At 40.3% G+C, this 15,000-nt stretch overlaps 2 protein-coding genes across 2 annotated transcripts in view; both read right to left on the bottom strand.

Moving 5' to 3' along the window:
• Positions 1 to 1,523, bottom strand: part of LOC132839241 (GDP-L-fucose synthase-like) — an 8,886-nt gene extending 7,363 nt beyond the window's left edge. The window contains exon 1 of the mRNA XM_060860116.1: positions 1,217 to 1,523. The gene's annotated coding sequence lies outside the window, so the exon portion shown is untranslated. The remainder of the gene's footprint in view (positions 1 to 1,216) is intronic.
• Positions 1,524 to 4,352: 2,829 nt separating this feature from the next.
• Positions 4,353 to 15,000, bottom strand: part of hecw2b (HECT, C2 and WW domain containing E3 ubiquitin protein ligase 2b) — a 44,567-nt gene continuing 33,919 nt past the window's right edge. Inside the window, exons 17-30 of the mRNA XM_060860113.1 lie at positions 12,760 to 12,862; positions 12,167 to 12,263; positions 11,857 to 11,940; positions 11,664 to 11,773; positions 10,462 to 10,582; positions 10,261 to 10,374; positions 9,957 to 10,109; positions 9,617 to 9,715; positions 8,144 to 8,273; positions 7,780 to 7,926; positions 7,498 to 7,612; positions 6,140 to 6,225; positions 5,917 to 6,029; positions 4,353 to 5,616 (exon numbers count right to left, since the gene is read on the bottom strand). Coding sequence (XP_060716096.1) covers positions 5,505 to 5,616; positions 5,917 to 6,029; positions 6,140 to 6,225; positions 7,498 to 7,612; positions 7,780 to 7,926; positions 8,144 to 8,273; positions 9,617 to 9,715; positions 9,957 to 10,109; positions 10,261 to 10,374; positions 10,462 to 10,582; positions 11,664 to 11,773; positions 11,857 to 11,940; positions 12,167 to 12,263; positions 12,760 to 12,862 — 1,584 coding nt within the window. The 3' untranslated portion in view covers positions 4,353 to 5,504. The remainder of the gene's footprint in view (positions 5,617 to 5,916; positions 6,030 to 6,139; positions 6,226 to 7,497; positions 7,613 to 7,779; positions 7,927 to 8,143; positions 8,274 to 9,616; positions 9,716 to 9,956; positions 10,110 to 10,260; positions 10,375 to 10,461; positions 10,583 to 11,663; positions 11,774 to 11,856; positions 11,941 to 12,166; positions 12,264 to 12,759; positions 12,863 to 15,000) is intronic.

Here is a 15,000-nt window from a genome sequence, read left to right as displayed (position 1 = left end):
TGTAGCTGGACGTGTGTGTGTGTGTGTGTGTGTGTGTGTGTGTGTGTGTGTGTGTGGCCGCACGTGCAGTTCAGAGAGAGTTCTCGCAATACACTTTTCAAAGCAACGGTGAAGCATCGCCTCTGAATATAATATATATTATATAAATATATATATTAAAATGATTCAGTAATATTGTATTGTAATATTATTCAGTAATATTGTCTGTGCGATATCGACTTTTGTGATTGGCCAATACCGACAGGCTGGAGCCAATGGAAATGCTTCTCTCCTTCGGTGCGCGTCTTTATTCCTCTGAGAACTTCAAAGCGGACCGCTTGAGGTTAATTATCTGGAATGATTAGTATATTATTTGATTAACTAACACACGACGTACTGTACTAGATACGTAATAATTGCACCTAAGAAGATTGGAACTGACCAGTGAACTAAATCCATAAGTGTCAAGACAAATACAGCAACAAGCAAAGAGGCGTTGACAGAGAGTCAAGAAATGATGATGAAAATAATAATTATTATTACTTCAGTAAAGTTCATTAAATCTATTCTGTTGTTAGATTAGTGTGGTTGTTAGATTACTTATGTACTGTGTATGGACTGACAAAGGTGGTGCATGAGGAAGCAATCTGACAACAATGCAGTAAATCATTTAGGTGCATCAAAAAGTTATGTTCGTTAAGATACCAGAAGACAAGCAGACACGATAATAAAGCACAAATTAGTGCATAAAAGGTCACCAAAATGAAGTAACCTCATAATTAATTACAAAAGGAGGAGAAAAACTGCAAAAAGGTCCACTTTTTGAAAAAAGAACCCCCCCCCCCCCCACCCCCCTTCAATAGGCTGGCTATGGATCTGTATATGTATAGCATATTATATATAATATATAGCACCGAATGTGATGTTAATGTGAATAATAATAATAATAATAATAATAATAATAATAATAATAATAATAATAATAATTTTGGTGCTATTACCGCTGGGTGTCTAAAAGCTGCCCCACACAAATGTACATGCATCTCGTCAATCTTGATTAACCGCAGTAACAAACTCACCCATGTTTTAACAGCAAAGCTCATTAAAAAATGAATGAATGGAAATCTGAATAAAAATAAAATAAATAATAAATAGAATTTTATATATAAATAGAATTTTTATTCATTTCAATAAAATCAATTTATTATAAAATAAAAAATAATTCAAAAACATTTACCTTCTTTTTTTAAGCGTTTTAAATTTCTCCAAGTGTCTCCAAGTGTCTCCAAGTGTCTCCAAGTGTCTCCAAGTGTCTCCAAGTGTCTCCAGGTGTCTCCAGTTGTGTCAGGTGTCTCCAGTTGTGTCAGGTGTCTCCAGTTGTGTCAGGTGTCTCCAGTTGTGTCAGGTGTCTCCAGGTGTCCCGTCATTTATTATGTTCATTTATTTACACAGAAAATGCACAGTGGTTGTAAGAAAGACAACAACTGCGTTAAACGACGCAAAATCAAGATAAAACAAAGGTGTTTCGACTCCTGAATAACAGCCGCATTGTCTGTCCTGGGCACCTAAATCCTGTCTGTCTGTGAAGGAAAGTGGCCCCTACACTCCCCGTTACGTGCCAAAGAATCGATTCGTTCCGATGAACAGGATCATGAGTCGAACTTGAAGATTCGATTCATTTGGTTCTGCACGAGATATATGCAAAATGATTCATTTCACCATGTTGTGATGTTTTTACTGACTCGAACAATTAGTGAAAGTAAACATGAGTTTTGTGTTTTTTTCTTTTCATGGGGACGATTGAGATGTTGTGAGAATAAAGTCTGTGTTTTATAAAGTAAACATGTAAAAGGTACAAATATGGTACAAAGTGTAATGATTTCTAAAAGTAAAAAAACACTTATACCCCACTTGTCTGTCCTTATTTATATTTTTCATAATTAATTTATAATTAGGGGGCACGGTGGCTTAGTGGTTAGCACGTTCGCCTCACACCTCCAGGGTTGGGGGTTCGATTCCCACCTCCACCTTGTGTGTGTGGAGTTTGAATGTTCTCCCCGTGCCTCGGGGGTTTCCTCCGGGTACTCCGGTTTCCTCCCCCGGTCCAAAGACATGCATGGTAGGTTGATTGGCATCTCTGGAAAAACTGTCCGTAGTGTGTGATTGTGTGAGTGAATGAGAGTGTGTGTGTGTGTGCCCTGCGATGGGTTGGCACGCTGTTCAGGGTGTATCCTGCCTTGATGCCCGATGAGACCTGAGATAGGCACAGGCTCCCCGTGACCCGAGGTAGTTCGGATAAGCGGTAGAAGATGAATGAATGTTCTCCCATTCTTGTCTAATACAGGCTTCTAGTTGCTCAACCGTCTTAGGTCTTCTTTGTCACATCTTCCTGTTTATGATGCGCCAAATGTTTTGTATTGGTGAAAGATCTGGACTGCAGGCTGCCATTTCAGTACCCAGATCCTTCATCTACACAGCCATGATGTAATCGATGCAGTATGTAGTCTGGCATTGCCATGTTGGAAAATGCAAGATCTTCCCTGAAAGAGACGACGGCTGGATGGGAGCGTATGTTGTTCTAGAACTTGGATATACCTTTCAGCATTGATGGTGCCTTTCCAGATGTGTAAGCTGCCCATACCATCACAGATGCAGGCTTCTGAACTGAGCGCTGATAACAAAATGGGTTGTCCTTGTCCCCTTTAGTCCGGATGACATTGTGTCCCAATTTTCCTGAAAAGAACTTCAAATTTTCATCTGTCTGACCACAGAACAGTTTTCCACTTTGCTACGGTCCATTTTAAACGAGTCTTGGCCCAGAGAAAACGCCTGCGCTTCTGGATCATGTTTAGATACGGCTTCTTTTTTGACCTATAGAGTTTTAGCCGGCGATTTGTGGATTGTGGATTGTGTTCACAGACAATGTTTTCTGGAAATATTCCTGAGCCCATGTCGTGATTTCCATTACAGTAACATTCCTGTATGTGATGCAGTGCCGTCTAAGGGCCCAAAGATCACGAGCATCCAGTACGGTTTTCCGGCCTTGACCTTTACGCACAGAGATTGTTCCAGAATCTCTGAATGATATTATACACTGTAGATGATGAGAACTTCAAACTCTTTGCAATTTTTTCTCTGAGAAACTGATTTTGCTCCACTATTTTTCACCACAGCATTGGGGGAATTGGTGATCCTCTGCCCATCTTGACTTCTGAGAGACAATGCCACTCTGAGAGACTCTTTTTATACCCAATCATGTTGCCAATTGACCAAATAATTTGCAAATTTGTCCTCCAGCTGATCCTTATATGTGCATTCAACTTTCTCGGCCTCTTCTTGTTACCTGTCCCAACTTTTTTGGAATGTGTAGCTCTCATGAAATCCAAAATGAGCCAATATTTGGCATGACATTTCAACATTTGGTATTTTATCTATATTCTATTGTGAATAAAATATAAGTGTATTTGATTCGTAATTCATTGCATTCCTTTTTTATTCACAATTCGTACAGTGTCCCAACTTTTTTGGAATCGGGTTTGTATATATTATAAACTGTCTACACTGACACCATTACAGAGAAAAAAACCTTCTAATTGCTGTGATGTGTTTAGTATCAACATGCAGCGTAGATACTGAAAAAAGAAAGAAGCGTCTGAAACAGAAGACAACTATTCAGAGCATCAGGACATGAAACTGCAAGACATATAATCATGTCAAGAGAAGCATAAAGAGAAAGAGGTTTAGCAGGACAGAACGGGACGCGTTTCATCCTCACACTGTTAGCAACAATTAAGCAATTATAAATGTTAAACAAATAAATTTTATTAGCTTTGCTACACAGGAATTAAGAATCTCAAACATGCGAGCTCCATGATGGAGGTTAAGGTTGGAGTGGAAGATCTCTAGTGTCCTGCTCAGAGCCCTGACTGAACACCTTTGGGATGAACTGGAACTGGAGATGTTTGGAACCATCCCAACATCAGCGTCTGATCTCACTGTGCTGAATGAACATAAATCCACATCCAACATCTAGTGCAAACCCTTCCAGAAGAGAAGAGTGAAGCTGATTAGAACAGCAAAGAAAGGGGAATAAATCTAAAATGTGACGTTTAACAGTTACATACGAGTGATGGTCAGGGGCGCACAAACATTTGCCTAAATAGTGTAGCTGAGTGGGAATTGATCAAAGTGTCTCAGATGGTAGAATACAAACTGATCCTACAGATGTGTGGTTCTGCGTCTATCATCGGTCCTTCAGCAAAGTGCTGCTGTAAATAAAACCAGTTAAAAGCAACATAACACAATTATTTAGGCCTTTACTTCAGGACTTTATCCTGCTTTAGATGAAAAAATAAGACGCAAGTAAGCCACAGTGCAATCAACGTTTTCTTTTTACTTTCAGATGAGTGCAAAAAACAGACAATAGCACTATGAAAAAAGTCAAGAAGTGAAGAAAGGGGGAAGGGAGGAATATCAGGACGGCCCGCGCCGATCCCTGAACCTTTGGTACATTCAGTGCAATTGAAATAGCATAAATAATGGAACAGAATAAGAACCGTGTAAACTGGAGTGAACCTATGAAGATGATGATTATTTCCAGTTAAAGTTTGTACAGACGAGTGTGTTTTACTAAAAAACGGACATTCGTTAAAAGCCGCATACATACAATGCACACAGATTATGGCAGTGTGGATAAGAATCCAGGGGAACATGAGCGCAAGCAGCAACGACGCGAAGCTGTTCCTCAGAGACGTCCCATCTAAAGCTTCCACGTTTTGGAACAGAAAACAAAAACAACCAGTTCTTCATCTTCAAATTCGGTCGAAAGTATATTCCTACTGCCTTTAACCTGTTTCTCCGTATAGCACATTGTACTTGAGGAAACCAAAAGGTTCGTGTCCCAGACTTACCGCATACTGCGTCAGACATTTGCCTGCTTGAGTAACCTAAAGAAGGCTTTGTACAGCAAGTATAAACATAATTATCTATAGAAAGGTGATGAAGTGTATACATTTCAAACAGAGTGTGTGAAAGTGTGATGATATAAGAAAGCACTGATATATGGTACGTATAGAAGTGTCATCCTTGTGGTTGAGTATAAAAAGACTTTTTGCAGAAGGACTCTCTCGGATCTCACGCGTGGGATTCTGTATGAAAAATTGTTCCAAAGTCGCCTACTGGATTTCTGAGCCACTTTGGTCCGTGTTTTAGATGTTCAGAGTGTTGGACGTTCAGAACATTTTGGCAGACGTTCTACATGTGACAGACACCGAAGAAACCGACCGTCTTGAGACTTGAGACAACATCATGGTGATTGAGCTACAACTCACGCACCACACTCTCTATTTCCTCTATCCAGTTCCTTTAATCCCAGGTGCATGGTCTGCTCTCGCGCCCAACCAGTTGGGAGGATCAACTACACTTGTCACTGATTGGTGCACGGAGATGGATTAGAAAGTGTGTTTGCTAGCAGTTTGTTTCTGGTGGTGGATTCTGAAGAATCGTGCAGACGCCGTGGTCAAAGTTCACTCCAAACCAAAAGTGCTGGTCTCCTCTACTGCGGTCAGCATTTTCTCGTACAGCATGGAGAACGAGGGGTACGGCGGCAGGTCGAGACGATTAAAACAGGTGTGAGCTCTGTTGATACAAGGGAAGACAATGTTCTGTAAGGAGACATGTATGTAGCACTGCACAACAGTTACAGTTAAACTGTGTTTGTTCTCTTAGACAGGGCCTTGCAATGGGATGAGTGTTTATAAGGTTATGTGGATGTTCCGTAGCATTAAACCTTACGATAAATTTATAAAACGTGTCAGAATTAAAAAAATGTAAAAAGAAATGCACTAGTTGGTGAAGTTGGCTGTGGTGTAAGAGGAATAAAACACTTCAGAGCTGTTGTAGAAACAGATGTAAAAGCATGTCACACTGCTGATTCACCTGGGTAAAGATGTGATCTTGCCCCACTTTTCCACACAGAACCGACGGGGGCCGTTGCTACCCCTGAGTGAGGCAAAACCTTCGTAGGGAATACTGGAGGTGCCTGTTACAAACTAACACAAATAAAAACACAACATTAACTGCTGTAACTTAAACAGCTGGATCGTGTGTGTGTGTGTGTGTGTGTGTGTGCGTGTGTGTGTGTGTGTGTGTGTGCGCTCACCTGAAGCAGCCTCAGCCTCTGTTCATTATTAAACCTTTCCACAGCTGCCCAGAACCAGCGGATTACAATGTGGTTGTCATGGTAACCTGGACAGAGTCATCAATAAGCATATATATGTATGTATATATGTATGTATGTATGTATGTATGTGTGTGTGTATGTGTGTGTGTACGTATGTATGTGTGTACGTATGTATGTGTGTATATATGTATGTGTGTGTGTGTATATGTGTATGTACGTATGTATGTGTGTGTATGTATGTATGTATGTATGTGTGTGTATGTATGTATGTGTTTATGTATGTGTGTGTATGTATGTATGTATGTATGTGTGTGTGTGTATGTGTGTACGTATGTACGTATGTATGTATGTATGTGTGTGTATACGTATGCATGTATGTATGTGTGTATGTGTGTATTTGTGTGTACGTATGTGTGTGTGTGTGTGTGTGTGTATGTATGTATGTGTGTATGTGTGTGTGTATGTGTGTGTGTACGCATGTATGTATGTACGCATGTATGTATGTACGTGTGTATGTGTGTGTACGTATGTAAGTATGTATGTATGTATGTATGTGTGTGTATGTATGTATGTGTGTGTATGTATGTGTATGTATGTATGTGTGTGTATGTACATATGTATGTATGTACGTATGTGTGTGTGTGTGTGTGTATGTATGTATGTGTGTGTATGTGTGTGTGTACGTATGTATGTATGTACGCATGTATGTATGTATGTGTGTGTATGTATGTATGTATGTATGTATGTGTGTGTGTATTTGTGTGTACGTACGTATGTATGTATGTATGTATGTATGTGTGTGTATGTATGTATGTGTGTATGTGTGTGTATGTATGTATGTGTGTATGTATGTATGTATGTGTATGTACGTATGTATGTGTGTATGTGTGTATGTACGTATGTATGTGTGTGTGTACGTATGTATGTATGTACGTATGTGTGTGTGTGTGTATGTATGTATGTGTGTATGTGTGTGTATGTGTGTGTGTACGTATGTACGCATGTATGTATGTAAGTGTGTATGTGTGTGTACGTATGTAAGTATGTATGTATGTGTGTGTATACGTATGTATGTATGTATGTATGTGTGTGTGTGTATGTATGTATGTAAGTGTGTATGTACGTGTGTATGTATGTGTGTGTGTATGTGTCTGTGTATGTGTGTGTATACGTATGTATTTATGTATGTATGTGTATATTTTTGTGTACGTATGTATGTATGTACGTGTGTGTGTGTGTGTGTACGTATGTAAGTATGTATGTATACGTATGTATGTATGTATGTATGTGTGTGTGTGTGTGTGTGTGTGTGTGTGTGTGTGTGTGCACTGTGTTACCGCCACGATATTCTGTGTTGTTCCTCCAGTCACTCAGATCGATCTCAGCTGTGCCAGCGATCACCAGCTCCAACTCCCGAGCGTCAAAAACCGAAACGAGCCGAGCGTCCACCACCTGCACACACACACACACACACACACACACACACACACACACGAGACTCTGTTAAACACTAAACTCATAAGGAATTTAAGTTCAGCACCTGTGAATGAGTAACTATAGAAACAATTCTTGCTCATTGATTTAAACTGCATAATGAACCCCTCAGGAGTTTGGTTCACCTCATAAAAGCCTCGCACCAGACTCTCGGTCTGCTGAACAACTCCTCTCTCTATCCTCCACTTCACCATGCGTTCGATGTACTCCTTCTTGTTCTTCTCTGAAACAGGGATGTTAGCACCCCCAGGCTTTAGCTCTCGCTCGGTGATCTAGAAATACAACACACACACAGTAACAGGGTGAAATAGTGTTAGTGCTAATAACATAGCATTTTTGCCAAGCATCTTGTCTCGCTCGTTAATAAAAAAAATCTGAAAAGCTGCCGAGTGTCTGGAAGTCCTCAAAAGATGATCTGATGTTCTGGTGCCCAAACATATACACAAGTGACATGCACATCCTTAACTGTCTTCAAACACGCCAACCGACCTGTCCGAACACCTCCTCGTTAACCGTGAAGGTGAGGTCCAGCATGTCCTCGATATCGTTGTCCTTCATCCACTGCAAGCTCTGGTGGAATTCCTCATCCAGAAACTCTAGATCACTGAGATCACATGGACTAGTGACAGAAAAACAGGGAAAAACAAAAAGGACTGTCTGAAAAAATACGGAAAATACGGAGTTTGTTTACTTTTGTGGGTTTGATTCTGCATGACCTGAGTCACTTAAAGGTGAGGTCTCTGATGTTTGAAAGCCAATGTTGACATTTGAAATCACCAAAACAAACACGCCCCTAACTCAAACGGGTCCCACCCCTGTATTGATAGCTCCGCCCACACATACATACGTAACCCAGGCAACTAATGGAAAGAAATGTGTCTTTATCATAGCTGAAGTGAAGAACAATACGATTGTAGATAAACAAACAAGTAAAAATGACACACAAGTATAATCATGTAAAGGACAAAGACATATATTAGTTCTGTGTAACAAAACAAAACCAACGTTACTCACCTATCGAGAAGGAAAAAAGCGCCTCGGCGTCTTAAGTAAAGTTGGTCACATATTCACAGATTGGAGTTTCCTGAGTCAATAACTCCTGAGCTAAACACTGTTACTACACAAAACACGGTTGTAGCTTTCTTCGCTTTCTTTCTTTGTTTTTATCCTCCATGTCAATGTTAAAACCGCTTTCTGCTAATGTCACACATGCGCACTGAACACTCTCTCTGCCCATAATGACAAGACACGCCCCTTTCTGCTCATTGGCTACACATTTGTTTTGATTTTTGTTTAGTTTGTCGTCCCGACTCAGTTTTCTGAAGCATTTCTCAAACAACGGAGACCCCACCTTTAAAGTAAGAATTTCTAAAATTACAAGCTAACAAGCAAGTTACACAACCTGTAGCTGCATGTGATATCCTCAGATAAGGTTTTTCAAAACTGTCAAAAAGCTGTAACTTTAACTGTAAGCTGTAACTTTAACTATAAAAGCTGTCTACTGCTGAACGTTATTTATTGCACCTCACTGTACTTTAGTCACCAAACAAATAAGTGCCGATAAGTGCTCGGTAGTAACAGGTATTCACTGAATAAACACTGATCAATGTACTCTCAGGCTGTGGAGATACACATTAGAGACGGTTAAATACGTGCGAGAAAATGCTAATTGTTGTAGGTAAAAATATCAGTATATATTGTTGTTAAAAAACCAAACAAACTGATTTTACCTTTGATATCTGATTAAGATAATAAAGAGAATAATACAAGAGAATCCTAAATGAAATAAACTATCTATTAACTGTGAGGAAGAGCGCCGAGGCTCAGAGGATAACCACAAACGTGGGTGTGATGCATGGTGAGTCATGAGAGCACCATCGTCACGGTGAAGCATGGTGGTGGTAGCTAGTTCTTTAGTCTGAGCCTCGTTCAGTATTTGGTGCAGTGCTTATGTCCACTCACATACGTAGTAGCCCCTTGTAGAAAGGTCGTGTGAAGAAGGCATCCAGCAGATACTGATGGATAAGAGCCAGGCCGAGGATGCGGCCACTGAAGCGAAACCTTGACAGACGCAGATGGACACTGTGTAAGTACGGACACTGATCACAGCTCAGTCAGTTCACTGAACCAGTCAATGTCATTGCACGATGCCAAAATTAGCACTTGAATAAATACCACAACAAAAGTTCAAATAAACCATAAAGCAATCACAACCAAGAATTCTGTACTGAATCAGATGTTTCGGTATTGATACAGAGGAAAGTTTCTCAGTAAAACAGCCACAGCTGTGAGTTTCTCAGACCACTCGTGATGATTGTCGACGAAGGCAGACATGGGGCTGATCTGGACGGTGTAGGTGTCATTGGCCGAGTACTCGAACAGGCCGTAGTAGGGGTTAAAGAGCTCGCGTGACACCAGGAAAAAGAACTCTCTGGAAGGGCCGCTGTAGTCCAGCCTGTGAACGCGACAACAAATTCAGATCGTTTCACTCACTTCACCGGTATAATCCTGAACCTGCATCCTGTCAGTCGATGGTACCAGGTGAGCGATATGACAATCACTGCATCATCAATACAGCCAATGTGTGAGGAATGTTTTTTACTTACCCCTCCTCACCGACGAAGCTGACGTAAAGTTTACTTCGCTGCAAGTCCTTTCTGGAGTAACACATGATCTGGTTGAAGGCATCTTCCAGCAAGTGATCTCTGCGCATGATCAGTCTGAAATTAAACACAGATTCAGTGAGGACTGTATACTGACGTGTAAGAACACGTTTATGTCGCTGTTAAACATTTTCACACGCTTACTTGACTTTCCCCGGCCCCTGGCCATAGCCCTTGGTCTCAAGCTTGCGGTAGAAATTGCGGAGTTTGGCTTCGAAGTCTCGCTTGTACGGCGCAGGAGCACGGGCGTTGGCTCGTTGTGTGCCTGAAAGAACGATTACATTTTATAGTATGGTTACATACAGTACGTGGTGACAAGAACACACTGGGAAGAGCTTCCAGTTAAACATGGAAACGTGAACTGCCTTATTGTAAAGCTGAAGAGGTTACAATGACTTATCACAGAGAACAATAATCACACATGACTGAAAATAAAGGACTTCTAACGTAACGTCTGCCGTAGCGATACGTGATTGTAGACGTTACGTGAACGTCTAGCCGTAGCGATACGTGATTGCACCCTTGAGAACAAAAAGAGCTTGGAGAAGGTTTTGAAGAGGAAATGTGAGTAAATGCATTGGATAGAAAACTCACTAGTACAATATGTGCTTGTCCCGGCCTCATACAATTTAAAATACTATGCAGTGTTCTGAGAGTCTCAGTATAATTTAAGTCATATGGTTAATTTTACTTGTCCTACAAATTACTGCATTAATTATTTATGTTTGTCGTTTGTTATTTTTGTATTGTAGCTATTATTGGACGAATGATTGTGTTATTTTCTGGTTGTAAAATAAGGATAATGTCGATGACTCAAATGTTTGTAAATTCTTATTTGCATTCTAAAATGGACTTTGTACTTTATTATGTGTAGAGCTGCAACCTCCCATTGTTACATGTGGCAGCCTCTGAGTATTTCAGACCTGCATTGTAAAAGTTGAACATTACAACTTATTACGAATAAACCGTATTTAGCCAGCCAACTGTATTTAGCGTGTATACAAACTGTATTTAGCGTGTTTAGCCAGCCAACACCTGCTGCACCTTATTGGCTACAGCCAATAAGGTGCAGCAGGTGTTGGCTGGCTAAACATTAACCCAGCTTTTACAATTATTTCCATGTCATTAATGTTTTGTGGAAACGTGTATGTTAGAGACGAAGGAAAGCAATCTTCTGAAGAGACGTTAACCAGCTTCACTCACTATAGAGGTGATGATTTTTGTGAATTGACTCATGACAGTCGTAATGCGATTTGTCATGCAATTATCCAATCAGAGAACCATGTGGCAATAAAAGAAAAAAAAGAAAAGAATGGGCGAAAAAGTTTTTTGGAAAAAACGCTCACCAGGCGAGTTCTGCGGGGAAGAAACCGGAGAACCCCGTGGAGACTGACAGTAGCTGGGATGCAATAAGGCATGGGGGGGCACGTACGACATCACTTCCTCTTCAAACAAGCTGGGGAATCAGATACGAGAGTGGTCATTCTCTGAACGTTGTGGAAGTGTTCTGCGAGATCGCTCACCTCACAGGAAACTCACCTTAGCAAAATGACCAAATCTGCATCGCTGGAGAGTCGCACCAAGCCGGCCGCGCCCTCGTTCCGGATAAACTGCACCTTCTCCCTGCGAATACAAAAAAACATGGCATGAGAGTCTTCCTCGATAAAGAAAACGCATTACTAAACATAAGGAAATTAGAGATTCTGGTCAGAAAGTTATACTGACACAAAGCTATAACCGTACTGATGATCCTGACATCTACAGCTTGTACTACGTAGCTAGCTAACTCATTTGACAGGATTTCCTTGTGGGATTTTAAGCCATATTTATCGTATGATGGATTAAGTACCTGAGTGAGTGATTCCTACTGAACTCGGGCTGTCTCTCCTGCAGGATCTCAAATATGTTTGGCTGCCTTAAAAAGGCCACGATCTTATCGTTGTATGCTGCAAATACGAAATGCTGAATAAGTACATAACATAAATAAAACAATTTCAAATAATAATAAGCCTTCAAATAATAAATGTCTGAATTAGAGATATCTCATCACTGCTCACTGGGTAGCAGGTATCAGTCTAACACGTTCATTACTCAGACTAATTACAGTCATTAAAAATGCTTTGCTAATAGCATTTGACGTCACATCATTATGTTGCTAAAGCTAGTGTACATAGTTGTTGTGCCAACGCACAGACGACACAGAATGACAACGATATAGCTGTATTTCACAAATACAAACACTCCACTCAGTGTAACTGACGTACATCACTAATGCCGTTCATGAACAACGAGCTGTTAGCTAGCTTAGAAACAGCGAGATCTAGTAACGTCAAAGGCTTATTTAATACTGAACACTAATCATTTAGGAAACTAACATGAACCAGGAGAGACAATGAGTGTAAACAAAGCAATTATAAATTACACGTTAACAACCGAACATACCAACAGGTACCATGTCCTGGCAATGATTGCGTCCGGCAGCATTAAAGGTGTTGGTCGGCCGGGGCAGGACGGTAGGACCGGCGTGACGTGGATCATCGACCACCTGTAACGCACGATTACAGTGTGTTCATTTGAGATCTGAGCTTGTAGTACAAAGCCTAAATACGAGCAGATTCTTATCTCAAATATATTTATATTTCCATCATTTGGACAGTTAGCTGGTTAGCATTTGGTTCTCTGATTGTACAATTTCAAATGTATTAATGTATTAGTGCATCAGAGCTTTTTCTAACATGTGTATTTAGAAAGTCAACAATTATACTTTATGTACAAAGAGTCTATAATAATCACGCTCAGTGCACACAAAGTGATCACATTGTGTTCAGAGAAAATAATGGGTCAAATATTTTACTGTTGGTGTAATGATCCATAATTCATCACTTGTGTCTCTATTTTCTTATCTTTTATAACGTATAGACCTACAAAAAAAACCCCTACAGTTGCTTGGATAGCTTTGTTTTACAAACAGACGTCGTTGTGTGTTTAGGAGCTGAATATTAGCGGAATAATAAAATAATAAAAATACACATGCGAGTAAAGGAAGGGATTTAAACTACCTGCTCAGCCACTCTGGGAAATAAAGCAGCTCATAATCATGGTGGTAAAAAGACTCCCTGACTTCTAATATAAACTGATTATCCGTGTGTTCATCTTTACATACAACAAAGAAAAAGAGCGCAGTGGTGATTACACTTCCTGAGACGGTGAGATGACTGTTTACGTCTCCCCCGGTTTAGTCCTTGTGATGTTTGCAGCCTCATGTATTACACCATAGCTTCAGGTGAAAGTGCTCATTATTATACAACACAATGTTCCGCTGTCCAGACTGTAAAAGTGCTATTTAAAGTCATTGACGTCCATTTCTTCTTAGCTACAGTATATTAGTCTTGTGTATTTATTAGTCAGGTGCAGTTATGGAAAGGAGAACAGTTTGGATATTTAGATGTTCCTTTATTCATGTGGCTCAGTTTATAACTGATATAATTTTGTCTCATAATTAGCAGGATGCATGATGTTTGAATAATGTGGGTGTGACCCTGTTGATGTGTGTGTGAGTGTGTGTTGTGTGGGTGCTTCTGTGTGTGTGTGTGTGTTTGTGTGTGTGTGTGAGTGTTTGTGTGTATTTTGTGTGTGTATTTTGTGTGTGTTTCTGTGTGTGTGCGTTTGTGTGTGTGAGTGTTTCTGTGTGTGTATTTCGTGTTTGTTTCTGTGTGTGTGAGTGTTTGTGTGTGTATTTTGTGTGTGTATTGTGTGTGTTTCTGTGTGTGTGAGTGTTTGTGTGTGTATTTTGTGTGTGTTTCTGTGTGTGTGTGAGTGTTTGTGTGTGTGTTTCTGTGTGTGTGCGTTTCTGTGTGTGAGTCTTTCTGTGCGTGTATTTCGTGTTTGTTTCTGTGTGTGTGAGTGTTTCTGTGTGTGTGCGTTTGTGTGTGTGAGTGTTTGTGTGTGTATTTCGTGTTTGTTTCTGTGTGTGTGTGAGTGTTTCTGTGTGTGTGCGTTTCTGTGTGTGTGAGTGTTTGTGTGTATTTCGTGTGTGTTTCTGTGTGTGTGTGTTTGTGTGTGTGTGTGTGTTTCTGTGTGTGTGTGTGTGTGTGTGTGTTTCTGTGTGTATTTGTTTCTGTGTGTGTATTTCGTGTGTGTTTGTGTTTCTGTGTGTGTGAGTGTTTCTGTGTGTGTGTTTGTGTATTTCTGTGTGTGTGTTGTGTGTGTTTCTGTGTGTATTTGTTTCTGTGTGTGTGTTTCTGTGTGTGTGCTTTTCTGTGTGTGTGTGAGTGTTTGTGTGTGTGTTTCTGTGTGTATTTGTTTCTGTGTGTGTATTTCGTGTGTGTTTCTGTGTGTGTGTGTGTTTCTGCGTGTGTGTGTGTGTGTATTTGTGTGTGTGTGTGTGTTGTGTGTGTTTCTGTGTGTATTTGTTTCTGTGTGTGTGCTTTTCTGTGTGTGTGTGTGAGTGTTTGTGTGTGTTTCTGTGTGTATTTGTTTCTGTGTGTATTTCGGTGTGTGTGAGTGTTTCTGTATGTGTGAGTGTTTCTGTGTGTGTGTTGTGTGTGTTTCTGTGTGTATTTGTTTCTGTGTGTGTATTTCGTGTGTGTTTCTGTGTGTGTGAGTGTTTCTGTATGTGTGAGTGTTTCTGTGTGTGTTTCTGTGTGTGAGTGTTTCTGTGTGTGTATTTCGTGTGTGTGTTTC

Source organism: Tachysurus vachellii, chromosome 24, assembly GCF_030014155.1.
Source record: "Tachysurus vachellii isolate PV-2020 chromosome 24, HZAU_Pvac_v1, whole genome shotgun sequence".
NCBI lineage: Eukaryota > Metazoa > Chordata > Actinopteri > Siluriformes > Bagridae > Tachysurus > Tachysurus vachellii.
The sequence above is the reverse complement of the archived record's forward strand: the minus strand, read 5'-3'. Positions and strand labels throughout refer to the sequence as shown.